The sequence below is a fragment of the Pipistrellus kuhlii genome, unplaced genomic scaffold (genome assembly GCF_014108245.1).
Source record: "Pipistrellus kuhlii isolate mPipKuh1 unplaced genomic scaffold, mPipKuh1.p scaffold_m20_p_25, whole genome shotgun sequence".
Classification (NCBI taxonomy): domain Eukaryota; kingdom Metazoa; phylum Chordata; class Mammalia; order Chiroptera; family Vespertilionidae; genus Pipistrellus; species Pipistrellus kuhlii.
The window spans coordinates 8,681,400-8,707,903 of NW_023425524.1; the positions used below are offsets into that span (position 1 = coordinate 8,681,400).

The 26,504-nt window shown below is 56.3% G+C and overlaps 1 protein-coding gene across 1 annotated transcript in view; it reads right to left on the bottom strand.

Moving 5' to 3' along the window:
- Positions 1–18,506: 18,506 nt before the first annotated feature.
- Positions 18,507–26,504, bottom strand: part of SMYD3 (SET and MYND domain containing 3) — a 439,975-nt gene continuing 431,977 nt past the window's right edge. The window contains exons 11-12 of the mRNA XM_036453366.2: positions 25,436–25,544; positions 18,507–18,794 (exon numbers count right to left, since the gene is read on the bottom strand). Of these exons, the coding sequence (XP_036309259.1) occupies positions 18,693–18,794; positions 25,436–25,544 (211 nt within the window). The 3' untranslated portion in view covers positions 18,507–18,692. The remainder of the gene's footprint in view (positions 18,795–25,435; positions 25,545–26,504) is intronic.

Here is a 26,504-nt window from a genome sequence, read left to right on the forward strand (position 1 = left end):
GCCACGTGCTTTAGTCTGGAAACTGGGCCAGAAGAAACGCGTGGGGAGTTCTGTCCACGAGCAGCCGATGCTGGATAAACTGCCCGCCCCTGTCCCTGGAGCTGCCCACGGCGGAGGTGCATCTCAGCAAGCCGCACGGAGCCCCGTCTGCCAGGCCGGCCCCGCCAGCTCTCCTCCGGGCGGTGGGGCAGCACAGGACGCGCTGCCAGGGCCTGGCGTGGGGGGTGGGCAGCACTGGAGGTGGAAGCAGTTCCTTTGCGTTGTCATCTCTCTCCCTCCTCCTCCTTCAGCAAATCCGTCAACATCCATAGAAACCCCTAAGTTGCGTCGCTCAGCGGTCTTCCTGACAAACACACATTTTTCCTATTATAAACTGCTTATCGTTTCCAGATAAAAACAGGGCTCCAATCCAGGGGACGTGCTTCCCATTCAAACGCATCTTCTCCAAAAAAAGTTATTTGAAGATTCTCAAGACGCCGGTTGAATCCACCTCTAAACAAACACATCCCGCCTTTGGGTGGTCGGGCTCAGAACCAGGGGATGTCACGGTGGGGGCACGGGGCGGCTGGAGGCGGCCAAGCCTTCCTTGTAGGTAGCCACCATCCCCCACACAGAGCCGTCGCGTCCGGAAATCAGCAGTCGGACATCCCCCAAGGGGACATGGATTGGAGAAATGACCTTCGCAGTGAAAAAGGCTCGTTTTTGCATCCCCCATTCTGCTAACCAACCCCCATCGTCACCTCGATGGAGGCGGCTGTAGCTTACTTGTACTGTACGTCAGGATGTGGCTCTGGAGCATGGCTGTTTCACCCCTTATTTGTGCCTCTGCATCCGTGTGCCTGTGGTGGGCCCGCCGAGGCTGTTCCCCACCCTTTGACAAGTGGGGGGCCGAAGGAGGAAGGAGAAATAACTAAACCAGGGGAACAGGGTTAGGGCCCAGTCCCACCAGCACGGGCTCAGCTCGAGGCCTGAGCTGCTCCTATGTGAGAGCCAATGGGGAAGAGGTACCTTCATTCTGAGTTGGACGCTAAGCGGCTTGGACGTCTGCCTCCGTGGGCCCGGCGGGGAGAGGACCCGGCTGGTTCGAAGCTGCAATCTGGAAAGCAGTGGCAGACAGAGTTAGGGTCCTGTGTCCCCCGAGAGGCCCCTGGTGCTCGGGGCTGGGGGGTGGGAGAGCAACGAGAGCTCCTTACCTTCCAGCGCCGCCTTTTCCCGGAGGGAGGCTTACAACTGAAGAGCGTGGGGTCTGGGCCCCTCCTGGGCCGGGGCAGAGGCTGGGCCGGGCTCACTGCAGGGGCGGGTGGCAGGAGGGAGCAGCGCTGGGGTGAGACACGGCCTGGGGCCTGGTGGGGTCTCAGAGCTGCCCCCGGGGCCGTGTGACGAGAAAGCGGGTAACAGGTGGGTAACGAGCTTTGGAGAAGGGAGAGCTGCGGTGGCGGGAGCCGGGGGCCCCCGGTCAGAGACGAAGCAGGAGGTCAGCAGGTGCCCGGCCCGGGGGCTCCGGGCGGACCCGGCTGAGCCACGCGTCTCGGGCTCCTCCCACGAGGTGTGTGTGCGGAGACGCACCGCACGGAGGCGCTGGCGTGTGCATGGGGCGGGCGGGTGCATGTGTGCGGAAGGTCTGTGATGTGGGGAGGAGCGCAGGACAGCAGCCCGGCTCAGGCCCGGTTCGGACGCTAGTCCTGTGGCTCTGGGGGATGGCCTGACTTCCCTGGAACCTTCTAGTCTGTAAAGCAGGGGCGTTGTGCTGAAGGGCCTCCGTGGCTCCTGCTCTGTCACGTGTGTGTGTGTGTGTGTGTGTGTGTGTGTGTACATAAACATGCTTCGCGTAGCCACGGGCCCGCCGGACACTGGCGGCGAGGCCTGCCCAAGTGCATTTATCATGTCTGCAACAGAAAGCTCACCACGTCCATGGAATCCTGTTGGCAACGTCAATGGTTGTATTTAATGTCATTGTTGGAGATTCACTGTCGAACTGGATCAAAGATCGGTGCCGTTTTTGAACATTGCGTTCTTAGCTTACAAGTGTTTGCTGTTAAAAATTTTTAATAAAGTTCATTTGTTAAAGTCAGAAATGCAGCGACTCTGTCCATGGGCAGGCCCGGCAGCCGTCCCCGCCGCCTGGCATGGGAGACCAGGGACACGAGCCACGAGCTGCTGCCGTTTCCGTGTGAAGACGTTGTCCGTGGCATATGAGGTGCACCGTGTTGTCAAAAGAGATCCTGGTGTTTAAAAAGATCGAATGATGGTGGCATTAAATGTTCACTTTTATTCTGCCGAGTCACGACTTCCTCCTTATCTGATGTCTCTTTCTGTGTGTGTGTGTGTGTGTGTGTGCGCGCGCGCGCGCGTGTGTGCGGGGGGAGGGGGGGGGTTGATGGGGAGGGGCAGTTGGGCCAGCAGAGGAGGGCACTGAGGGATGACCAGTCTAGCAGAGGGGGACAGTGAGAAGCAATCAGGCCAGTGGGGCAGGGGGCAGTTGGAAGCAACCAGGCTGGCAGGGGGGATAGTTAGGGGTGACCAGGCTGGCAGAGGGGGCACTAAGGGTGACCAGGCTGGTGGGGGGGGATGACAGTTAGGGGTGATCAGGCAGGCAGGCAGGTGAGCAGTTAGGAGCCAGTGGTCCTGGATTGTGAGAGGGATGTCCAAGGGATTCCAGGGATCAGACCGAAATCAGCAGTCGGGCATCCTCCGAGGGGTCCTGGATTGGAGAGGGTCCAGGCTGGGCTGAGAAATTTCATGCACTGGGCCTCTAGTGTGTATGTATGTGTGTATATATATATATATATATATATATATATATATCCTTACCCCAGGAAATGTTTATTGATTTGAGGAGGGTAGAGGGGGAGCAGGAAGAGAGGGGGAAGAGAGAAACATATTGGGTCGGCAGCTAAGTAATTGCGGATTTTTAAAAGAAAATCAAAGACAATTTTTTTATGGAACTAAATAACTTTATTCTGTAATGTATTGCCCATTTTGATCAATGGCCTTTTGCCATCTTTCAGGCAGCATCATAATCCCACGTTCAAAAAACTTCTGGTTTTTATTAGCAAAAAACTGAATCAGGTACGATTTGACATCATCATCATTATTGAAATTTTTACCATTCAAGGAGTTTTGTAAAGATCGAAACAAAAAGTAATCAGATGGTGCAAGGTCAGGACTATATGGTGGATATGGCAAAACATCCCAACCAAGCTCCATTAATTTTTGCCGAGTGACCAAAGATGTGTGTGGCCTTGCATTGTCATGATGGAATACAACACCTTTTCGATTTGTCAATTCGGGCCACTTTTCTTCAACTGCATTGTTTAATTTTGTTAGTTGTTCAATGTAGACATCAGAATTGATCATTTGGTTGGGTGGTAAGAGTTCAAAGTAGACAATTCCTTTGTAATCCCACCAAACTGATAACAAAACCTTCTTTTGATGAATATCAGCTTTTGATGTTGTTTGAGTTGGTTCACCTGGCCTGCTCCACGATCTTTTCCGCTTGATATTGTTGTAAACAACCCATTTTTCATCGCCAGTTATCAGTCGTTTTAAAAATGGATCATTTTCATTACGTTTCTTTAGCAAATGGCAGCTGCTAATGCGTTGCGTTAACTGTGATTCTTTCAGTTCGTGAGGAACCCATGTATCGAGTTTTTGAACATAGCCAAGTTGTTTTAAGTGATTTTCAATGCATGTATGTGATACATGAAGCTTCTCTGCAATCTCACGTGTTGTACTGTGACAGTCCAAATTGATTATTGCTTTGATTAGGGCGTCATCAACTTCAACTGGACGACCAGAGCGTTTTTCATCTTTGAGTGAAAAATCACCAGAACGAAATTTGGCAAACCAATTTTGACACTGCCGTTCTTTTAAGGCTTCGTCACCATAAACAGCACATAACTTTTTATGAGCTTGCGATGCGTTTTTCCCTTTGCGGAAATAAAAAAGCAAAATATGACGAAAATGTTCCTTTTGATTTTCCATTTTTCAACGAACGCCAAACGAAAACTACAAAACAGATCAAAAAACTTTTTTTACTGATTAACAGCTGAATAGCCAACTATCAAATAACAAAATGTGTTTTACATTTGTACTACATCTGCAAACCTAAAAATTCAACTGAAGCCATATATGTGTGAAACCCGCAATTACTTAGCTGCCGACCCAATAGATGTGAGAAACACTGATCACTTGCCTGCCTTACATGCCCCAACTAGGGATGTGTTGTGACCAGGAATCAAACCTGCAACCTTCTTGGTGCACAGACCACACTCCAACCTGAGCTATCGGCCGGGGCTCCACTGTGATGACCTCCTTGTTGGCCTCGAGGCACAGCCTCAGCCACTGTCTCAGGGTCCCCCGGAGCAGAGGCCAGCGCTCAGGGGCCCGTGCCCACGGCCCTGTCACCTCGGCGCTGGTCTCAGCCGCCACTGGTGCAGGTGGGAGAGCGAAAGCACATCAAAGACGGGAGAGAGGCCTCCTCGCTGCCTCCTGGACACGCTCCACCCACCCCACGGCACGAGGCACTTTCCAAGGAGCTGGCACCACGTCCACCACCTGAGCTCACAGCCCAGGGAGCACAGCAGCCTCAGAGCACACGCCTCCTCCTGGCCTGGCCTGCATGCCTCTCTCCGCCCCCCCACCCCCACCCCGCCCCACGGGGCTGGACTGGACACACGCGCTTCGGGCTCCCCTCCTTCCTTCCCCCGAATCCTACACAGGACCCTCCCGGCTGCCTTTGAGCCACCGCAGCAGAAGCACAGGGTTTTCTAGAAAGAATTCCTCCTAAGAAGAGCAAGAGGCCCTGCCTGCCCTGGCCACGCCCGGGGGGAGACGTCCAGGCGGCCGCCGGAGGGGGCTCCAGCCCCTCGCTCTTCCCTTCCGGAAACGCTGTGCACACATATGACCCGATAGGCACTTGTCCCTTAAACCACGAGGCTCTCAAAGTGGCCGTCAGTGTTATTTTCAGTCTTTCACCCTGTCCACCCTGTCTGCTGCCTCCGGGAGGGCGTGGGCACCGCCCACGGGCACTCTCCCCCGCAGTCCCCGGGCACGCAGAGGGCAGAGACGCAGCGGGTGACTCCGTCCCCCGCGTAGCCGACCGTCCCGGCTCCTGGTGAGGAGGTGCCTAGCTTAAGGTGACCAGACATCCCGCTTTTGGCGGGACAGTCCCTATTTTTAACAATTTGTCCCATGTCCCATGGCGTTTTAAAAAAAGTCCAAACGATTTAAAAGATTCCTTACAAAAAGCGGAACTTTTCTAAAACACCACGGGATGTGGGACAAACTGTTAAAAATCGGGACTGTCGCCGAGACCGGTTTGGCTCAGTGGATAGAGCGTTGGTCTGCGGACTGAAAGGTCCCAGGTTCGATTCTGGTCAAGGGCATGCACCTTGGTTGTGGGCATATCCCCAATAGGGGATGTGCAAGAGGCAGCTGATCGATGACTCTCTCTCATCGATGTTTCTAACTCTCTGTCCCTCTCTCTTCCTCTCTGTTAAAAATCAATAAAATATATTTTAAAAAATCGGGACTGTCCCCCCAAAAGCGGGACGTCTGGTCACCTTTGGCCCTGACTGGGCTGCTGCTAGGACACACATGTACGTATGCACAGCACTGGGCTCAGCACCCCCTCTTGGTGCTGGGTGCCCCTGCACCCACGGTGCTTGTCCCTCTAGCAATGTTTCCCAAAGTGTGGTACGCGTACCCCCAGGGGTACGGGAAGAGTTTGATGGGGGTACGCGTTGCACCGGAGTATGCACTGCACCATGCTTAGCAGCGCCTAATTCTATGTTCTCATGAGTACGAGGGGTACTCAGCGTTAAGAAAATTATAGAAGGGGTACACATATGTCAAAAGTTTGGGGAAACACTGGTCTAGAGGGCCAGCCTCGGGAACAGAGCCCGGACAGTCCGCTGAATGAACGCCTGACTGACGGACAGACGGACGGACGGACGGACTGCCTGACAGTGGAGAAGGACGGAACAGGAGGGACTGCAGGTCCCGTCACGGAGGCTGCAGCCCTGCGCCTGCCGATGCCCAGCGGCACTGGAGTCCCAGTGCCCAGGGGAGCCGGGCACGGCGCCCACATGGGTGCAGCCACGCCCTTGGCTTACTGCACACACAGCACGGCCAGCCCAGCCTCGGCCTCCAGAAGCATTGCTCTGTCCAAGCCCTCGGATTCCTCGCCGACATCCTAAAGCCACCGCCGGACAAGCTGCAGCCAGCCCTCGCTCGGACCCAGGCCTTGCAGCCGGCCGGGGACAAGGAGACAGACTCTGGGCCTCAAGAACCCAGTGCCGTTGGCAGGACTGGCACCCGGAAACCCGGGATGAGCAGGCAAACACCTCCCCTCCATAGGGGCAGGCTGCTCCCCACAGCCCCAACCAGTCCCCTCCCTTCTCAGGACCAGCCAGGCCTCCCCTGCCGAACAGTCTGCGGAGGCTGCAGGGTGAGGATAGGGAGGGGCCTGCTAGCCTCGCCCCCATGGGAACTGCCCCTCATGGAGCCCCACGCCCCTCCCCAGTGCCCTCCGCGGGGCCTCCCAGCCCTGGCCCGGGCTTTGCCAAGCTGGAGGATAAGGCCCAGGCTTCGTGAGAGAGGGCACCCAGATGCCCCGGGGGACGCAGCTGCTGCCCTGGGCACATGGGTGCTAGGCAGAGCGCTGCTGCTCCTCCCCCCCCCCCCCCGCGACAATCACCCAGTGCCCTCGCTCAGCCACCGCCCCCCCTACCCCCCCCCCCCCACGTCCGCCCAGGCACGAGCGTGGCATCAGCTGCCCACGATCAGGAGAAAACTCAAAATAACGGTTTTCTGCCCACCTCCCTCCCCCTCCTTCCCCACCCGGGCCCTGACGAGGAAAAAGGCATCTCTCCCTTTCAACTGGACTTTGAAAAGCTGGAAATAGGAAATAAAGATGACCTTTAAGTCTCACTCCAGGGAGAACTGTTCCTATTATATTACAGACACGCACACGCACGTGCCCTACAAATCCCGGCCCGGACAAGCCCAGTGGAAGCTGCTCCCTCTGAGCCACCCGAGCCCACTCCCCCCGCCCGTCACCTCAGAGCCCACTCCTCCTGCCGTCACACAGCCCCGTGGCCTCCCACACGGCCCCTCGCCGTGGACAGTCACAGGGAACAGGCCCCATGGAGGCACCATCACCCTCTGCTCCTGGGCCTTAAACTGTCCCCCTTCCCTGGGTGGCCAGTTGCACGGCAATGAAACGCTGCACACCAGCCCCTTCCTTTCCGCGCTGGCGAGTGCCGAGAGAGTCCCGGCTGAAGGAACTATCACAGAGGACGAAGCCTGGGAGCCGCTTCCCTGCCGAGCGTGGCCCGTCCACTGTCCACACTGTCCACTGCAGTAACAGGCCTCCCCGTGGCCCTGGGAGCCGGTCCAGCTTCAGCCACGGCTATGCCCACGGGGATTGGAGGCAGCGGCGACAGATGGTGACAAGCAAGGTGTCCCCGAGCCCACGGCCCCCACGGGCCCCCCATGCAGGGCCCGTCCCGCTCTGTCCGCGCCCCGGGCCGCCGTTAGCAGGAGGGCGGGGTGCAGCCGGGCTGAGCGGGCACCTGGGTCACCGGGCTGCACGGCTCTGAGGCAGCTCGGCACCCCCGTCACCCTCCCTCCGCCCCGGGCAGCTGAGCCGCCGCCACGGGAATGCTGGAGGACGTTCTGGCTCAGGGCCCGCGAGGAGGGGCTGTCTGTCCCGCAAGGAGCACACTCTGTCACTGGACAGACAAGAGGCGGGACCCGCTGATGGAGGTCCTTTGAGGCCCCCTGAGCCCCCCCCCTCCTGCAGCAGGGCAGTGCCTGCCTCACCCCACAGGCAAGCCCGGCTCAGCCCTCCACACGCATGACCCAGGCCCTGTGCATGGAGTGCGCGTCCTCTCCACTCACATTCCCTGTTCCTTCCAGAGGACCCCGGCTGTACCGCCGCCCCGAGTCAGTCTCCTCCCGTGGCAGAGGAAGGGTCTCCAGGGTCCTTATTAATCCCCAGGACTTCTCCCGGCAATGGGGTGCCCACAGGAGCATAAGTAGGTCCCAGGGCACCTGCCAGGCCAGCCGTGTCCACCCGGCATGCCCCCGGGGGCAGCGAGAGACGGCGCAGGGTGAGGCGCGTCACCCAGGTGCCCATCTGAGGGCTGCCTTTACCCCCAGCACCATCCAGAGGTGAGGGTGAGCTCGCACCAGGGACAGGAGGCACCACAGGGACAGGGGCAGGCGGGGAGGCGGCCTGGGAAGCGGCCTGGTGGCTGTCACGCGTCAGTGCACACACACTTCCTGGCCACCACGGTATGTCCACTGCCTGGGGCCGAGGAGACCTCAGTGAGCCAGGCAGACACGGCCCGGACCGCATGGCGCTCACAGCCCGGCAAACCCATCTGCCAGGCTGGCCCCTGCCAGGCCCGTGGGCAGCCCCAGGGCACGGCGGCCCTGATGGGGGGCAGGCTTGGCAGCCTGGAGAGATGCCCTCCTGTGCGCTCCCCGGTCCCCCCAGCTCACACAGCACAGTACGGGTTCTCTCCCTGAGACGGCGAGGCCCGTGCTCTTCTCTCCCCGCTGGCCTGGGGCCTCCCCCTCCACAGCGCCTCCCCGTCCTCAGGCAGGTAGCCATTGAGGACCCACCGTGAGCCGGGGCCACAGAGGAAGAGACCGGACCTGGAGCTTTGTGGAGAGAAAGATGAACCAGGAAGCACTTATTCGCTGTGATCGTTTTCAGGGGGATGAACAGGTGTCTGGAAGGGCCCGGGACGAAAGGCCTCAAAGGTCAGGGGACAGAGCACAGTGTTCCCGGAGCATCATCAGGGATAAGGGGATGGAGCAGAGTGCTCCCGGGGCCCTGGGCATCAGGGAGAAGGAGATGGAGCAGAGTGCTCCATGGGCATCAGGGAGAAGGGGATGGAGCAGAGTGCTCCCGGGGCATTATCAGGGAGAAGGGGACGGAGCAGAGTGCTCCCGGGGCCCTGGGCATCTTTAGGGAGAAGGGGATGGAGCAGAGTGCTCCTGGGACATCATCAGGGATTAGGGGACGGAGCAGAGTGCTCCCCGGGCATCGGGGAGAGGCTGAAGGGCATGACACAGAAGCAGGGTAAGCAGGGGGCATGGGAGACAGGGCCTGGGCGTGGCTGGGCTGGAGGGCAGGAGCCCACAGGAGGTGCTGGGGCCGGATGCCATTGAAGAACTCGTTGGAAGCCCAGGGCCAGCGGCTGGACGGGACCAAATAGCTTGGCCTGCATCTCACAGTGGAAAAAATGCCACTCAGAAATAGAAGGACAGGGCTGTGTGGAAGCCCACTCAGAGTTACTCACTCAGTCCCTGTCAGTGTGTGTGGAGGTGGTTTCTCCAGGTCACACAGCTCCTGGGAGGACGGGCACAGAAGTCTCCTTTCCCCCACATCACACGTCCCCTGGGGACCCCTGCACTTCCTGTTTTCAGGAAGAGCTTCCACTAACCATTTGTTTTCCTAAGATGCTAATCACCCAACTCACTCACAATCTTTGCCTCCTTTACAGACAACTCCCAGGCCTTCGTGCACATGACCCCGTAATCAAAACAGCACGGTATTGGCACACAACAGACACAGAGACCAACAGAACAGGATCGAGAGCCCAGAACTACCGCCACGCCTTTACAGTCAAATAGCATTTGACAAAGGAGGAAAGACCTGCAAAGATGGGCTATTCAGTAAGCGGTGTTGGGAAAACTGGACCGGCGCATGCAAAGAAACTGAACTAGGTCACCCACACCACGCAGAAGAATAAACTCGAAATGGATTACAGACTTCAAACGTTAGAGGGGAAACCATAAAATTCCTAGACGAAAACATAGGCAGTAAAATCTCAGACATTTCTTGTAGCAATATTTCCTTTTTGATATATCTCTTCTGGCAAGGGAAACAAAAGAAAAACAAACAAAAGGGACTATATCCACCCACAGTTTTTTGCACAGCAAAGGAAATCACCAACAAAATGAAAAGAAAGCCCACTGGATGGGAGGACATATTTGCCGATGATGTATCTGATAAGGGGTTGATATCCAAAGATTATAAAGATTTTATAAAACTCAACACCAAAACAACAAACAATCCAATTTAAAAATGGGCAAAAGACCCAAACAGACTTCTCCCAAGAGGACACATGGATGGCCAATGGACATGAAAAGATGCTCAACTTCACTGATCATCAGAGAGATGCCAAAGCTGTGGCTCCCAGCGTGGGCACACGCCCACAGAGGGGCAATTTGATGTGTAAAGGGGGCAATTTGATGTGTAAGGGGGGCAATTTGATGTGTAAGGGGGGCAATTCAAGAAGGAGTTATTAACAGTAAATGTTTTGCATTTCTTATGGTCCTGTGGGTCTCATATATAGTATATAAATATATATTGACATATTTATACATTTCAGTTTTCTATTATGTTTTGAAATTTTATTTGCTATTTTCTCATATCACTTCATATTATTATTATTACCCTGTTTCCCTGAAAATAAGACAGTGTCTTATATTAATTTTTTCTCCCAAAGTTGAGCTAGGTCTTATTTTCAGGGGATGTCTTATCTTTCCACGCGCTAGGTCTTATTTTCGGAGGATGTCTTATTTTCGGGGAAACGGTATTATTTTTAACAATTTCTTAGTGATTTCTTCCTTAGGACTGCAGCTGTCCTTTCATTCTTTCATTTCTCTCTCTCATGGACGCCATGTTCTGTGGAAGCTGGTTTAGACCAAGTCCATGGCCTGTTAGGCTTTCTCCGTGTGAACAGGAGCTCACTTTTTGAATCCTAAGAATTAGGAGTTATAGGATTCAGAGATGCTTCAGGCGGGGCGTGGCCAAAAAAAGGCTGGGAACCACTGTGCTAGAGCCACCAGGAGGTATTAGCTCACGCCGATCAGAGTGGCCATCATCAATAAATCACAAGCAGCAGGTGCTGGCAAGAATGTGGGGGAAGGGAGCCCTCGCCTCTGCTGGCGGGAACCCTGGCATGCAGCCTCAAAGCATTAAACCGAATGACCCAGGAGTTCCATTTCTGGGAATTTAGCTGAAGAAACCTAGAACATGAATACATGCACCCCCATGTTCACTGCATGGTTATGTGTAAGCGCAGTGCCCATCAGCAGAGGAAGGGATGAAACAGCCGTGGTACCTCTACACAATGGAACACGACTCGGCCTTTGCAACAGCATGGCTGGACCTGGAGAACATGGTGCTGCGTTACATAAGCCTGTCAGAGAAAGACAAGTACCACATGGTTTCACTCATATGTGGGATTTCATGAACTGAACTACCAAAAAAAATAGAGACAGACTCATAGACAGAAAGCAGGCAGACAGCTCTGATGGTGGCAGGGGGGTGAAGGGGGAGTAATTGAGAAAAAAATAAAGAGAACTGATGAACATGGACAACAGTGTGGTGACTGGGGTGGGTGGTGGCAGAGAGCAGTGGGTAGAGGTGGAAGAGGACATGGAGGGATACATGGTGATGGGAAATAAAATTAGATTAAATTAAAAAAAAAAGAAGAAAAAAAACCCCTCTCAGGAACTTTCTGGCATGTCAGCCGCTTAATCTCGAATAGTTCAGAGAAACAATATTTTGTCCTATACTGGAACTTTTCTGGAATACTGAGATTGTTTCTAAAAAAAACCCCAATAGGGGTAAGATTAAAACATATTCATTTGCTAGGGATGCAATAACAAAATACCATAGACTGGGCATCTTACACACAGAAATGTATGCTCTCACAGTTCGGAGGCTGGAAGTCCAAGGTCAGGGTGTCGGCGGGGTTGGTTTCCCCGAGGCCTCTTCTTGGTTTGCAGACGGCCACCTTCTTGCTGCCTCTTCACATGGTCTTTTCTCTGTGGACGCGTGTCCCTGGTGCCTCCTGTGTGTCTGAATTTCCTCTTATTGTCAGTACACCAGTCAGGTCACATTAGGGCCCACCCTAACTCCATCACCTCTGGTCAGACTCTTCCCAAACCGGAATCATAGTCTGAGGTCCTGGAGGGGGTTAGGACTCCAACATATGAAGCTGGGAGAGGGGACACAATTCAGCCCATTTAATTAATTTCCTCATTTTCCCAAATCCTCTCTCTTGAAAGTCAATGCTCTCTATCTCCTGGGAGTTAGTGACGGAGAGTCTCTCAAGACCCATCCCTTGCCGAAACCGGTTTGGCTCAGTGGATAGAGCATCAGCCTGTGGACTGAAGGGTCCCAGGTTCGATTCCGGTCTGGGGCATGTACATTGGTTGTGGGCACATCCCTGGTAGGGGGTGTGCAGGAGGCAGCTGGTCGATGTCTCTCTCTCATCAATGTTTCTAGCTCCCTATCTCTCTCCCTTCCTCTCTGTAAATAATATATATATATATGAAAAAGACCCATCCCTTGTATTGAGCACCAGGAGACGGGCTCAGATGAGTCTTCACTATTAGACAGTTAGCTCTGGGCTGTTCCCTGCAACACCCAGCTCAGGACTCTGCAGAGGACAGACACGTTGTCAATGGTGAATGGGCTAAGTAATCACACACCCAGGAATCTGACATCTTTACAGAAAAGCAGAGGAGCAGAGAGGTGGATGACAGTCCTTCGGATTAGTCAGACACGTGTCCTTTACGTATAGGAAGTACACACTCAGAGGGAAGCCCCGGGCAGGCTTTTTATGTGTCTTTGAAATGTGATTGATTTATCACAAATCTCCTGAGAACCCAGTAACTGTCCAGTATTTAACGTAGGAGAAAACTACCCAGATCTCCAAGGAATGCTTCTTCACGGGCAAATAAATTTCTTATCTAATCCTTATTTTCATTTCACATGCATGATTGCAAATGCATGTTCAGCCACGTGGACGAGGATGTCGATATCTGGTCTCTGCAGTGGATTCTCCAAAGGTGGGACCCCACGACCTGCCTCACCAGCAGGCATCACACGACACTCGCCATACTGCCACGCCCAGGTGCTGCCGGACCCTGCCGCCCTCCCAGCCAGCCTGCCACCGCGGGTGCTGGCTCTCTTACGGCCTGTGCTTGGAATGACTGTCACGCTTCCCTAGAGGCCTGGCTTCTCTCAGCTAAGAAGGACAACGCCTACAGGAGAGAGGAAACACTCAAAGGGGCTGATGCTCTGGAAAAGAAAAGGGGGGGAAAGGAATTCCAGTGCCCTCATAGCAGGTCCTGCTTTTTAACTCAGCTACAGGCAAGTCCCGCCTCCTGCAAAAGTCAGTCCGTCGTCATTATTCTGCAGTCCAGGGCGTCCCGGTGATGGGCGTCCAGCTTTTGAAAGGAGACGATCAGGGCCTGTGTCTTAATCACGCCTTCCTCTTGGCCTCACTGAAATGGCACGTTAGCAGCCGCGTCTGATTGCAGCACAACCTGAGCCCGAGCCCCCACTGCGTGGCCACAGACCGTTATTAACGCGGGCCCTCCAGGGGCTGCAATTTGGGACTCAATTTGCCATAAAATTGTCCTCAGTGTCACCTTAGTAATCGGAGATCAGGTGACCCGTGATGCACACGGAACTCAGAGATGGCCCCTCTCGGAGATTGCTGTCACACTGTCTGTCCCCGCAGTAAGAAGGAGCCAGTCGCTGGGTGTGAAGAGCGTGTCTCTGCGCCTCAGGGACAAAGCGGTGGCAATGCGGTGCCCCACCCGCCACTGTGATGGGGCCCACGGGCCCGGAGCACAGCCCTCCCCCGTGGCGCCCCAGCCGCACTCACAGGCTCAGCCCAGCGCAACCCCAGGGTCATTTTGATGGGACTCTTTTGACCCCAAATCCATGTGTGTCCCAGAGTTTTATTCTGATCCCAGACAGCTAAGACCCTTTTGCTGTCAAGTCTGATCAAACAAAAGGTAGTTGGCTGAACATGAGAACTCAAATCAATATTACAGAGAGCTCCCAGCTGACACTAGTCACAATGGCTGTTGTCACGAAGTCAACAAACAGCAAGTGTGGGCGAGAGCGTGGAGGGAAGGGAAGCTGTGCACAGCTGGGGGAATGCAGGCCGGAGTGGCCCCTTTGGAAAGCTTCTGGAGGCTTCTCAGAAACCACAGAGAGACCCGCAGTCAGCCACCGGGCTCTTCCCGCCTTGGCAGGAGCCAGAGAGGGAGCAGATGCTGCTGCGGCTGGCTGACTGGCCCCAGTATCAGACGGTGGCCACACACTGGGGGGAGGACCCTAATTGAACCCACGGCGCCCCCCCCAATAGTGCACTGAGAAGCTGCAGGGCTGGCTTAACGACGTGGCCCCAAAAGGCAAGGCACTCGGGACCAGACAGTTCAAGGTTAAAATCTGAATCCTCCCACCAGGGAAAGAGCCTCAGCCAGACCAGGAGCCAGCGGAAGACGAGGAGCCGAGTCCAACTGTGGAAGGCGGAACTTGTAAACATCAGTGCAGCTCGTCAAGAACCAGGAACCGAAGGGGAGGCCGTGCTCACCGTTACAGCCCGACCCTGGGTTACCACGGAGCGGAGTTCTGTGAAATGTTTTAAAACGTCCTCCAGAGGAACCCAGGGCAACGGATGAAAGCAAAGCCCCCCCCCCCCAAAAAAAAGGACAAACTGAGAGATTAAATATGACAAATGGAAAGCTTTCTAAGATATAAAACACTAAGATAAAGAAAGATGTAAAGCCAAAACCGGTTTGGCTCAGTGGATAGAGTATCGGCCTGCAGACTGAAAGGTCCCAGGTTCGATTCCGGTCAAGGGCATGTACCTTGGTTGCGGACACATTCCCAGTAGGAGGTGTGCAGGAGGCAGCTGATGGATGATTCTCTCCTTCAATGTTTCTAACTCTCTTTCCCTCTCTCTTCCTCTGTAAAAAATCAATAAAATATATTTAAAAAAAGAAAAAGAAAGATGTAAAAAGACCCACAGGAAAATGGACAGGGATCCTGAAAAGAGAGTCCACGAAAAGACAGACAGATGGGTTTTCAATATTGGGAGACATCCATCTTCACTCATAGGAAGAATGCAAATGTAAACTAGATTGTGATACTGATTTTTATCAATTAACTCAGCAAAAAATCCAGAATTAAACCGCCCACTGTGTTGATAAGGCTGCAGAAACAGGCAGGCATTGCTACACCACAGCCCCCGGGTCACCTTGGCCACAACCAGTTACAGACACACTTGCCCTTGGGCTCAGCAATCCCACTTCCAGCGAGCCACCCTGAAGATTCAGCTCCAGGGCCACAAACAAAGAACATGTGCACAGGGTCTTCTGATGTGGGGCAGGGAAGAGAGGGACTGCAGAAAGGTGGGTGAGGAGGTCTCGGCAGTGGCTGCGGAGTGAGGTGCTGGGGGCCTGCAAAGAGGAATAAAAGGGCTGAAACTTTGGAGGAGGAGGACAGATCTCATTCGCTGGAGGAGGAAGGGGTGTCAGGGTGGCGGTTGTGTGCTGCAGGGGCGGTAGAGGGTGAGCAACCCACGAGGCCGGCGTTGGTGTGAGCACAGCTGTCTGTGCACCCAGGGTCCTGGCGCTCACAGGTCTCACCAAGGTCACCGGCAGCTCTGCTGGGTGGAGGGACTGGTCCGTCCGCCACCCTGAGCACTTCCAGACGGCAGGCCCTGGAGGCTCAGTCTCCTGCGGCTTCCCGCAGTGACCACGGGCCACGGGGTTTCCCACACTCCACGCACAATGCCAGGACCCCGCCCTCCCACGGCCCCGTGGGCGGCCCGGGTGCGTGGACCATCACTCCTGATGTCAGGACATCCCTCCTGGGCCCACAGGGCAGCCTGCCTGGGCGCTGTGGGGCGGGCTGGCCCATCGGGGAGGCTGGGCTGCCCGGCCGGTGCGCGGTCTCCGGGCATCTCCATGGGCACTGGGCATCCGGCTGTCCATCCAGCCTGGCGTGTTCATTCTCAGTGTAACGTGCTCACCCCCGAGGAGCACGGATGGCGCTGGCTGCTGATGTGCGGAGAGCTGTCGCTGAGGAGAGCTGACCGATGAATGAGACGGCTGTGCGGAGGCCGGGGCAATAGATCGCCCGCCGCGGTGACACACGTGTTCGATCACGTTCTCCTCCTGTCCCGCTCCTCCAGGACGACCTGTGGCTGAGGGCCGGGATGTGGTCCCGCTGCGGAGACGTTTGCTTCCTGTTGACCGTGCGGTACACGCAGCCCTCCCTCGGAAGGGCCTTTCTCTGAAGGCGGGTGGGGGGCAGGGGACGCTGAGGGTTTAAACGCCTGTCACACCCTCTCCAGGAGGCACAAGGCAGATCTCAACGCCCAGGTTCACCCCGACTGCTGGATTTCACCCCCGAAACGGCCAGCACGGGCTCCGTCCACGAAGTGGGGCCACCCTGCTCCTGCGAGGACTTGTCTTTTCCTCGTGGACTTACCTGAGGAACAGAAGCTGCCGCCGCGTGCCGGAGAGGCGGCACGTCTGCTTTCCATCCGGTGAAGGACCCCGGGAGCCACCGATGGGAGCTCAAGGACCCCTTCGCTGAAGGCACATTGTTCACCCGGAGATGCTGTTCTAGAAAGGTCTATGGATTGCATCCAATTCCCTAATGTTCCCCGACGCCAGCATCTCTTCAGAGCTGCCGTGGCCACGGTCCCTCCTCCTGCAGGTCCACGCTCTCGCTAGGGGATTGTGCAAAGGCGTGGCTGGCAGAGCCTGCGCCAAACCAGACTCTCCCACCGGCCGCCGGCACACGAATGGAGCTCCTTCGTGCCGAGCTGGCGTCGCTGGCTGCGCCATGAAGGCCACGGGCACCGGTGTGCGCTGGAGGACGAGGCAGGCCTTCCTCAGCCTCTGGCTCCTTCGTCCTGAAAACAGTCACCGTCACACACCTTCGCAGAACTGGTGAACTGCTCTGTCCGTCTAGGTCCCTTGTTACTGCAGCTCGAGAGCCACATGTGGCTCTTTGGCCCCTCGAGTGTGGCTCTTCCACAAAACACCACGGCCTGGGCGAGTCTATTTTGAGAAAGTGGCATTAGAAGAAGTTGAAGTTTAAAAAAATGAGGCTCTCCAGGGAAATTTCAGTCGTTGTGCTGTTGGTATTTGGCTCTGTGGACTGAAGAGTTTGCAGACCACTGCCCTGGTACATCAGGAGGAGGCCCGGCACCGGGCTCCAGGCCTGTCCTTCCTTAGCAAGTGGGCTCCACATGCCGCCCTCGCCATGCTCCTGGTATGAGAATGGTAGGCCTGGGGGGTGCCTGGCACCCGGGGGTGTGGCTGGAGCAGCAGCAGCCGGAGAAGGCTGCTGGCTGAGCACAGATCAGCCAGGGTGACGCCCGGTGGGCAGCGAGGACACTGCCGCTTCCTCGGACTCCTCTGTTGACCGACGCCCAGGTGCAGTCACGGCAGCCGCGTGGCTGGAGGACTCGCCAGCTCGGGAGGGTGGGAGGGCCCTGTAGAGAGGCCAGGAGGGCCGTCTGGGTTCTGCCGTCAGCCCCCGCGTCTCGCTGCCCTGCTCCTTGCGTGAAAAGCGGGTGTGGAAGGCGGGCTCGCCGAGAGTCTTCACGCTGCAGGCAGGCGTCCGTTACTGTCATGGCTACAGACCCGAGGCTGCTCCTCTGGCCGCCCCGACGCCCAGGTGCTGTCACGCGGCAGCCACGTGGCTGGAGAGTGAGGCCTGTGGCCGTCATCACGGCGTCTCCTCTCAGCAGAGGAGCTAAGCTGCTCGTGCAATCACAGGCCCAGAGAATAATTTCCCTCTCGTTCCCAGTGCAGGAGGAGAAAGGTTTCTGTATTGTCTACAGCCGGAAGGCGGGAAAGCAGGCCATCGAATAAAGAAGGGGAGAGGGACAGGGAAGAAACCGCCGATTCGAACCGGAATGCTGGGACCCAGCTCCCTGCAGGCCAAGGGCACTTCATGCTGAGCACGCCACATGCTAGGACCACAGGCCGACCTGGGGGAAGTCCGTGAGAACAGGTGTGACACACACAGGCTCACAAAGGGCCGAGAATGCGAATTACCACAGAGCTGCCGCGATCAGGAAACACACTGTTCTCTGCATGGAGACTCCCCGTCTTTCCCAGTAACTAACACGCGCTCTTTCTGGGACTCGGATGGCGTGTCCTGTGCTGGAGTCGGCTTTGGAGGTGAGTGATGGACACAGAGCCCTGAACACACACAGGAAAGACAGCGCCCGAACCTGCTCCGGCCGAGGGGCGGCCCGCGGGGAGCACGGGGAGGACGATGACGTTTACTCATCATCCCGAAGCCGTAAGGTGACCAGATCGTCCCGCTTTTGGCGGGACAGTCCAGATTTCTAACAATGTTTCCCGCATCCTGAGGCGTTTTAAAAGAGTCCCGATTTTTGAAAAGAATCTTTGCAATCTTTCCAAAAATTGGGACTTTTTAAAAATGCCGCGCGGGACGCGGGAAGCATTGTTAGAAATCTGGACTGTCCCGCCAAAAGCGGGACGATCCGGTCACCTTACAGGACGTCCCAGGAGAACGCGGACACCCACCCTGCTCTGTGTTCCGTGTGGTTTTCCACCATCAACGCCGAGATCTCAATGTGACAACGACCAGCGAGGGAGCGAAGGAAACAAGGACCAGATGGAGTTTTCAACCACGTTTCTTACGTTTATTATAATCGAGCTTCCCCACGGCGCCTGAGGCTGGTGGCCCGCACGCTGCCATCGGCCTCATTTACCTACAAACGCGGAGGCCGAGGCGGTGCCGGCGGGGCCGCGGCGGGCAGAGCGGGCGGCGGGAGGCGAGGGGCAGAGAGTCCTCCCACCAGCCCTCAGGACGCGCGGATGTTGGCATCGCAGTCCTCCAGGAGCAGGATCAGGTCCTCCATCAGCTGGTGCTCCCGGCCGTGCGTCACCCTCATGATGTCGAACGCCTAGGGGAAGAGAAAGGAGATTAGATCCCGGACAGGCGGCCCCTGCCCGCTCCTCCTTGCACCCCCAGGATGCCAGGCTGTCTGGCTTCTGCCATCAGCCCCTGCATCTCGCTGCCCTGCTCCTTGCGTGAAAAGCGGGGTGTGGAAGGCGGGCTCCCTGAGAATCTTCAGGCTGCAGGCAGGAGTCCTTTACTGTTGTGGCTACAGACCTGAGGCTGGTCCTCTGGCCGACATGACCCCCGGGTGCTGCCTGGAAGGGACCAGGTGCTGGGAAGGCAAACCCGCTCATCCGGGCGTGCAGGCCGCTCTCCGGCCACGCTCCGGGCACGCCAGTATGGCTGGTGAGCACACGGAGGCTAAGAGGAGTGAGTGCAATGCCAGGTATTCAGGTTCAGGGTGAAATTGGGCTCCACACCTGAGCATGGAGTTCATGTCTGCATGCGCAGCGAGCCCTCGTCCATGTGCACGGTGACAGTGACATACGTGCATTTTCTCTCTTTCCTTCTCTTGTCACATGATGCGTGGCTCTGGCACAGTAACAATCTCTTCCTCCACTGTCTGTGCTCAGCCATCACCGAGTCGTGCCAGCTCTCCCTGCAGCCCGGGTCAGAGGGCTGGTGGGCTGGTTCCCACGTCAGTGAGTGTCCCAGGGAGCGATGGCCCTGTGTTCCGCCGCCACCACTGTGTCCTCCTTCTCCCCTCTGGTGGGGAATAAGGTCCTGGAAACAAGGACGGGCTGGGACGCAGCCCTGGTTGAGGTGTCGGGTTGAGGTGGTAAGACGACAAGAGGAACCCACGGGGGGCTGGGAGCAGGGTGGTGAGTGCAGCTGGGGCAGAGGACCGATGAGAAGCCTCCACGGGAGGGGAGGTGACCTAAGAGCAGTGCGATGGACAGACAGTGACGCCCTTCCCAGAATGGGGGCAGGCAGGAGAGGAGGAGAGAGGTAGGGTCCAGTCTCCTGCGGGTGAGGCCACGGGGCGGAGTCCATGGCGAGCTGGAAACCACTGCCGACGGGGGGGGCCTCGGCTGGGGCCTGGGCATCCCGGGACCACAGTTCTCAGTGAGGCGAGGAGAGCCTGACGTGGCCGCCGGTCTGAGGGGCTCTCAGTGAGGCCCCAGATTTTCACCCCGGAGACAATGAGGGGCTATCTCCCCCACATGAAGAGGTTACGAGAACCTTGGACCCCCCAGCACTGTCCTGGGGCTCTGTGTCCTGCTCCGGCCTCCCACCTGCCGCACAGGCGCCCGCCCAGAGGACAATGGGGCTTCATTTCCCGCAGCCGTAAACAGCAGATGCGGAAATAAAAAGCCGGAGCCGCCTGTGCTAGGAAAAGCCATCTCCTCCACTAAATTACCTCCAACGGGAGCTTTTAGAAGGAGCCTGCGTGCCATGGGCCACAGAGGACGCATCCCGGGCCTCGGAGGGGCGCCGGCTCCCGTGTCCCCCGGGAAACGGCAGCCGCGACCCTCTGCGCATGGCGGGCAGGGCGCACGCTGGGACACGGAGGCCCCAGAACCGATGCCAATCTCACCCCGTCTTCCTCTTTAAGAAGTAATGTTAGAATTATGGTTGCACATTAAGTAAAATGAATTAAATCAAATTAGGATTTAAAGCTGCAAACAATAAAGCTTTCTTATTAATTTTTAATACAGATATATTAAGCTTATCCAGGCTCTCACAGGCTCTCCGCCGGGAGCCTAAGGGGCCAATAAATGCCTTCCTGGAGCCCCATTTAAATATGGATGTGCAGACCGAGGGGAGCAACGCAGGGGCAATGAGGCCCTCTGGGGTCAGATCACAAGAGGGAAGATATCAGCATGTTTTCTCATCCTGCCAGTCTCGGGATGAGAGTGGGGGAGGGGGGTAATGGGGAGGGGAATGAGGTGAGGGAAGGAGGGAGGGCAGGGTCATCCCACAGCCCCACAGCCACTGAGCAGCTCCGGGCCACACCCAGCCCATTACAGCAAGCGGCAGAACCTTCTAGAGCACATGTGTCAAACACAAGGCCCGTGGGCCAAATCCGTCCCGCCAGGCCTTGCAATGTGGCCTGCACCGCGCTGTCATCACTGCACTCCACTGCGTTTCCATCACAATGACAGTTTATGACTGTTCAGTAAACCATTCGGCCCGCGATTTAGGCTGGATTTTTAGATTTTGGCCCCTTCTCTGATTGAGTTCGACACCCCTATTCTAGAGCCTTTAGTGCACAGGGCTGGGCCCTCAGGGAGCGCTCTGGGACACGGGGGACGGAACCCCAGCAGGACCCTGTGTGACAGGGAGATGTGGGCTGGGGTGTCCAGGTGAGGGGGACCCCAGAAAGGGGCTACAGGCCCGTCCACGACTTCTCCGGAGGGGGAGGGGGGGCTGTGCTGTGTTTAACTCATCAATCGACCCAGTGAATATGTAGTGAGCCCTTGAGGGGCCCTGAGGAAGCCCTGTCTCCTTCCTGAGACTCAGTTTCCCCAACTGAATAATGAAAATTAGACTCAAGAAATCCTGGGGGCCAACAGGTCCCAGACACAGAGCTGGGCTTGTTTCCAAATATTGTCTCCGATTTCGGATTCGATTGGACTGTGGTCAGGAAACCCCTGTGAGTGACGGCTCTGTGTGCGCGCGGAGACCTGCTTTCTGGCCCAGAAGGTGCCTGTCAGAGTCTGCGTTCGGGCCCCTGAGAAGCTGCGTGCTGCTGGGGGGGAAGAGGGGGTACTGAAACCCAACAGCGAGGTCCAGTGGCTGATGGAGGTGTGCGCTCTCCGACATCTGCTCACTTCCTTTCCAGGTCTGTCTGTCTGGGACAGAGGGGTGCGCATGTCCCTGGTGTAGCTGCACGGCCAGTCCGCAGTCTGATTCTGTGAGGGATTTCCGCCTACATTTTGCAACTGTTTGGTGCGGACACTCAGAAGATGGCTGTGCCTTCTGGGCAGGCTGACCCTGATCTCATGGCACAGCATCCTGCTCCGTCTCTGTGAGATGTTCTTTGCTCTGCACTGATGCTATCGGATATTAATGCAGCCACCACAGCTTCCTTTAGATTACATCGTTCCTATCCTTTCCCATCCCTCCAACATGCCTGTATCATTTATATTTAAAGGGACTTTCTTATAGACAGCATGGAGCTAGAGCATTAAAAAAATCCATCCTAATCTCTTTCAATTGGTGAATTAGACAACTTACACTTTTTATAAAGGCCACACACATCATTCATGTATATGTCGTTATTAATATATTAGGGTTTAAGTTTGCCATTTTGCTTTTTGTGCATTCTAGGTTTTCCTTTCCCGTGCATTTTCCTGTGGGTTACTTATATGTTTCTTTATCTTTGTTCTGTTTTTTAGAATCCCATCTTACGGTGCTTTTGAATGCATTCCTTTGTTTAGCTCGCTGGAGGGGCTGCTCTGGGTCTTCCGTTATACATGCATCACGGAGCCCACTCTGGTGTCATCGCTGTGCCAGTTCAAGAGCTCCTTCCCCCTGTCCTTCACCCGCCGTTTGGAATAGAATCGTCCCGCATACGTCCACTGTGTCCAGCTAACCCCGCAGCAGGGAGCACGGAGACTCCTGCTTCATGTGTCAAACGTAATCTAGGAAACTCCTGAGGAGAAGGAGATGCAGAGATACTTCCCCGTATCTCTGCATCCACGTTCTTCCCTCCTCCCTAACGCCCCAGGATTCCTCCCTTCATCTTCTCCTTTCGGCTCAGGGAATCCTCCAGTATCCTCTGAGCACAGGCCTGCTGGCTCCACGGTCTCTAGCTTTGCCCTCCTCTGACAATGTCTGTCTCTCCCTTCGGCCCTGAAGGACCCATTGCTGAGTGTAGGGGTGTGTGTGTGGGAGGGGAGGGGATTAATAGTACTTTCCTTGCAGTCTGTGTAACAGGTGCCTCCATGGCTGCTGAGAGAACACCAGAGCCATTTACACAGTTTTCCCTGCAGGCAGGACACTCGCTTTCCCCTGGCTGCTCTAAGCCACGGCCTGTGTCTCGTGTCCAGAAGGTGGGCTGTGATGCATGGCCACGTGGGCTCTTTGGTTTTCCTTGTTTGGGATCCACTCAGCTTCCTGAATCGGCAGTTTGTGTCCTTTGCCAGATGTTGGGCGTTTTCTGTCGTTATTTCTTTCATACAAAGCCTCTCCGCAGTAAAATACACACTGGCACAGCCAGGACTCGGCATCACCCCCGGGAGCTGTGCTCACCGGACAGTCACTCCGCCAGCCTCTGCCTCAGCCGTAACCGCTCCCCCCGTCTCTCTGCTCCGCCAGGAACTTCATGGACGTGGAACCATCAGCGCGGGTCCTTGTGTGTCTGGCTCATTACTTCCCTTACACACGCTCACCCACAGCCTGTGTCAGGATTCCTCTCCTTTCTAAGGCTGAGTGACACCCCATCGACCACATCTCACATCTCGCTTATCCCTCGTCCATCCGTGAACATCTCCTTTGTTGAGACCGTTCCTTTTCCATTGGTTTTGAGGCTGTTGGCATTTGCTCATCGAGGCCTCTTTGGATGGCTGCCCTCAGATCTGCCAGGTCCTTCTAATGTCTGTTACCTGGGAGTTGGCAGATATCAATTCTTTTTCTTTGTCTCATTAAAACTGATCTTCCTGGTTCCCGGTCTGAGGAATGACGTTCCGCTGAGCCCGCACATGCTGAGCATGCCGCTGACACGCTGCGTTTTGCTGAGACCCCGTTTTCGCCGCTTCCTCTGGCCCTGCGCCCGGTGCAGGGGTCTCCGGGTCCCCCCTGGCGCCCAGTTCCTGGTGGGTACACCTCTGCTTGCCTCTTGTGACAGGACTTAAACACTATTTCCCCTTCATGGACAGTCTCTTACTCACCTCCTTTTCTTAGTTTAGAGACCGACTCTGGGGACGAAGGTTCTGTGTGGAGTTCAGTGGGGAACACTCATCAGCGTCAGAGCAGGGGACTTAGGAAGGAATCTTAGAAGGCGCATTGACAACAGGCAGGTCATCTGCCTGCCCCCCCAGCAGCCCCTGCAGGCTGTGGGCACAGAGGAGTCCATGGAGAGTCCTCCCGGTCCGATTCACCAGATGCTGTGTGTGGAGGTTTCTCTCAGGTGAGTCAGTGGTACTCGTCAGCTTTCCAGACAAGAATGTGACAGCCGAAGCAAGCATCAGGGCAGCAGGTTAGGGACGGAACAGACTGCCTGCTCAGGCCGCTCCCAGGGGCTGCTGCCCGGGTGCCCCAAGCCCACAGCACCCAGCACGCTGTGCTGAGTTCCCGCGGGGCTCGCCGCTGACCCCAGGAGCGAGGGACAATGCCCAGACTGTGGCCTGTACTCCCTGGTCGGGCCCAAGACAGAGATCAATGATCCTCCACCAGTAAGAAGCTCCGGCAAAATGCAACTCGAATGGAAAAACCGTGACAGCGAAGTAAGGAACGGACAAGCGGTTACTGAAGGAGGAGTGGGGCTTTTCCCAACCTGACCTCCGCTAACAGGACACTGACAAAGCCCCAGCCTGGCCCGGGGGCAGGGGAGGGGGGATTGGCAGTGGGCAGAGCGCCCAGGAAACAAGCTCACCCACAGACAGCAGGATGGGGACGCCTGCCCTGGAGGCCCAAGAAGTCAGATGAGTGGCTGGCAAAATTCTCTGAGAAATAATGGAAAGAAGGGGAAGCAGAAGCAGAGACCGGAGGAAGCGGGAGGGAGCCTGCCAGTGGGCTCGCCATGGCGGCCGTGGTGCGGTGGGAGGGCTCTGCCCGGTGGGAAGGCCAGCGGAGCCCTGGCTCCCGAGCCATTTCTGGGCCTCATTGCTAGCGCTGTATTCACCGCACTCCTCCTTCCTCCCCAATCCCAATCCCTCCTCTCTCCTCCTTTACAACGACCACTCCCCCAGCTCCAGGCACCTTGTGTGGCATGGAGCTGGTTACCATGGTGCCCGCAAGGCCCGGTGTCCTGGGGGAGGTGGGCAGCAGGTGCTCCCACACCCATGGACACGTATCTCTGGGGATAGTGAACAGGGTGGTGGGACCACAGGGACCAAACAATGTTTGAGCTGGGCCTTAAAGGAGCAGTAGCATGGCAGTCCAGGGCGTGGCAGCCCAAGGCCCCGTGCACACTGGCTGTGGAGACAGGGAGGCCTGGAGGGGAGGCCTGGAGGGGAGGCTGCAGACAAATGGATGGTTAGGGCTGGCCTGACAGGCAGCGGTTTGTGATGGTCTTTGAACTCAACATCACAAGACAAAACCTACAATTCAACTCTCCTTCAACCACATTCACATCGTCTAGTCTTCCTGGGTGTTTCCCAACTGTTGTTCTCCGCACACAGCCACTCTTAAATCTATCAGCGAGTCCAAGATCAGTGTCCCTTCTAGACCCGGTTTGACTAGAAAAGGCGTAGGAAGAGAGGAAATGGAACTCAATTAGGCCCTTCTGATGGGGCACTGAGTGGGTAGTGGAAAGTGGGAGCTGGTGGGTTTTACACCAGCAACTTAACCTCAACCACGACGGGCATGTTTATAGCACAGGCATCAGCAACATCACAAGTCAGTTGTTGTTAGAGCTGGTTGCTGGACATGTATGGGCACGTGTGTGTGCACAGCTGTGAGTTGTGCATGCAGACACGGGGAGGGAGAGCCATGGCCGGCGAAGGGCACCCAGGCAGGGGGCGCGCCCCGGGCACTCACCAGCCTGAGGTTCTTCATTGCCTGCGGGAACATGCCCTGGTGCAACTGCAGCTTGCCCACCTTCATCACCTGCACACCGCGGACGGGGTGGCAGCCCGGGAAGAAGATCCTGGAAGAAACCACAGGTCACACGGTCAGCGGCTCCCTCCTCTGAGGCCGGCATTGCACAGGAGCCCACGCGGGTGGGAGCCACTTGAGCCGAAGACACACCAGTGGGAGCCACGCGAGCTGGAGCCACGGGAGCCGGAGACTCATGAACCAGAGCCACACAAGCTGGAGCCACATGAGTGGGAGCCACGCTGGCCATGGCCACTCACCAGCCCCCAGAGGAAATGAGCGACCCTGAAGGCACAGGCATAGGGCGGCTCCTGCTCCCAGGATGCTGGGCATTCAGAAGACACCTGGGCGCGACAGCTCATGTGGGAAAGGCAGCCGAGCATCGTCATGGATCAGCCCATGGGGGAGACCCAGTGACAGGGCCGGATTCGAAGCCAAGACTCTGCTGGCTCCCTGTCCACCCAACCACCAGCCCCACTGGGATCGCCATTTTCTATCGCTAATGTGCGTATCTGTCTTTTAGGAAAGACGTGGAGAGGCGGAGACAGAGGGAGAGAGACAGGACATGAATGTGGCTTAGAGAGCATCATGGGACTTGCGCTGCAGAAATTCAGTTAGACAGAAATGCTGGTCTTCTCCAGCCTCCAGCCAGACTGATACCGACACCAACAGAGGTCACGCGTGCTCGCAGGCCGCTGAAGTGACCTGGAGCAGCTTGCACAGGACAGCGGCACCCCCAGCCTCTGCCCCTGCCTCCTTCCTGCCCTTTCTTCCTCCTCATCTCTCTCCAGATCCCGCCCGCCTGCCTTCCTTGAGCCACACCCTCCCCGCATCATCAGCTCTCCTCACTCTTTCAGATCAGTGCTCACTGTCAGGACCCATGACGCAGAAGCATCTGATTAGATGCTGTTTACACATTCTTATCTCACACACCCGTGTGTGTGTGTGTGTGTGTGTGTGTGTGTGTGTGTGTGTATTTCCCCCCAAAGGCTGTTCTACGGAATTCTGTTTA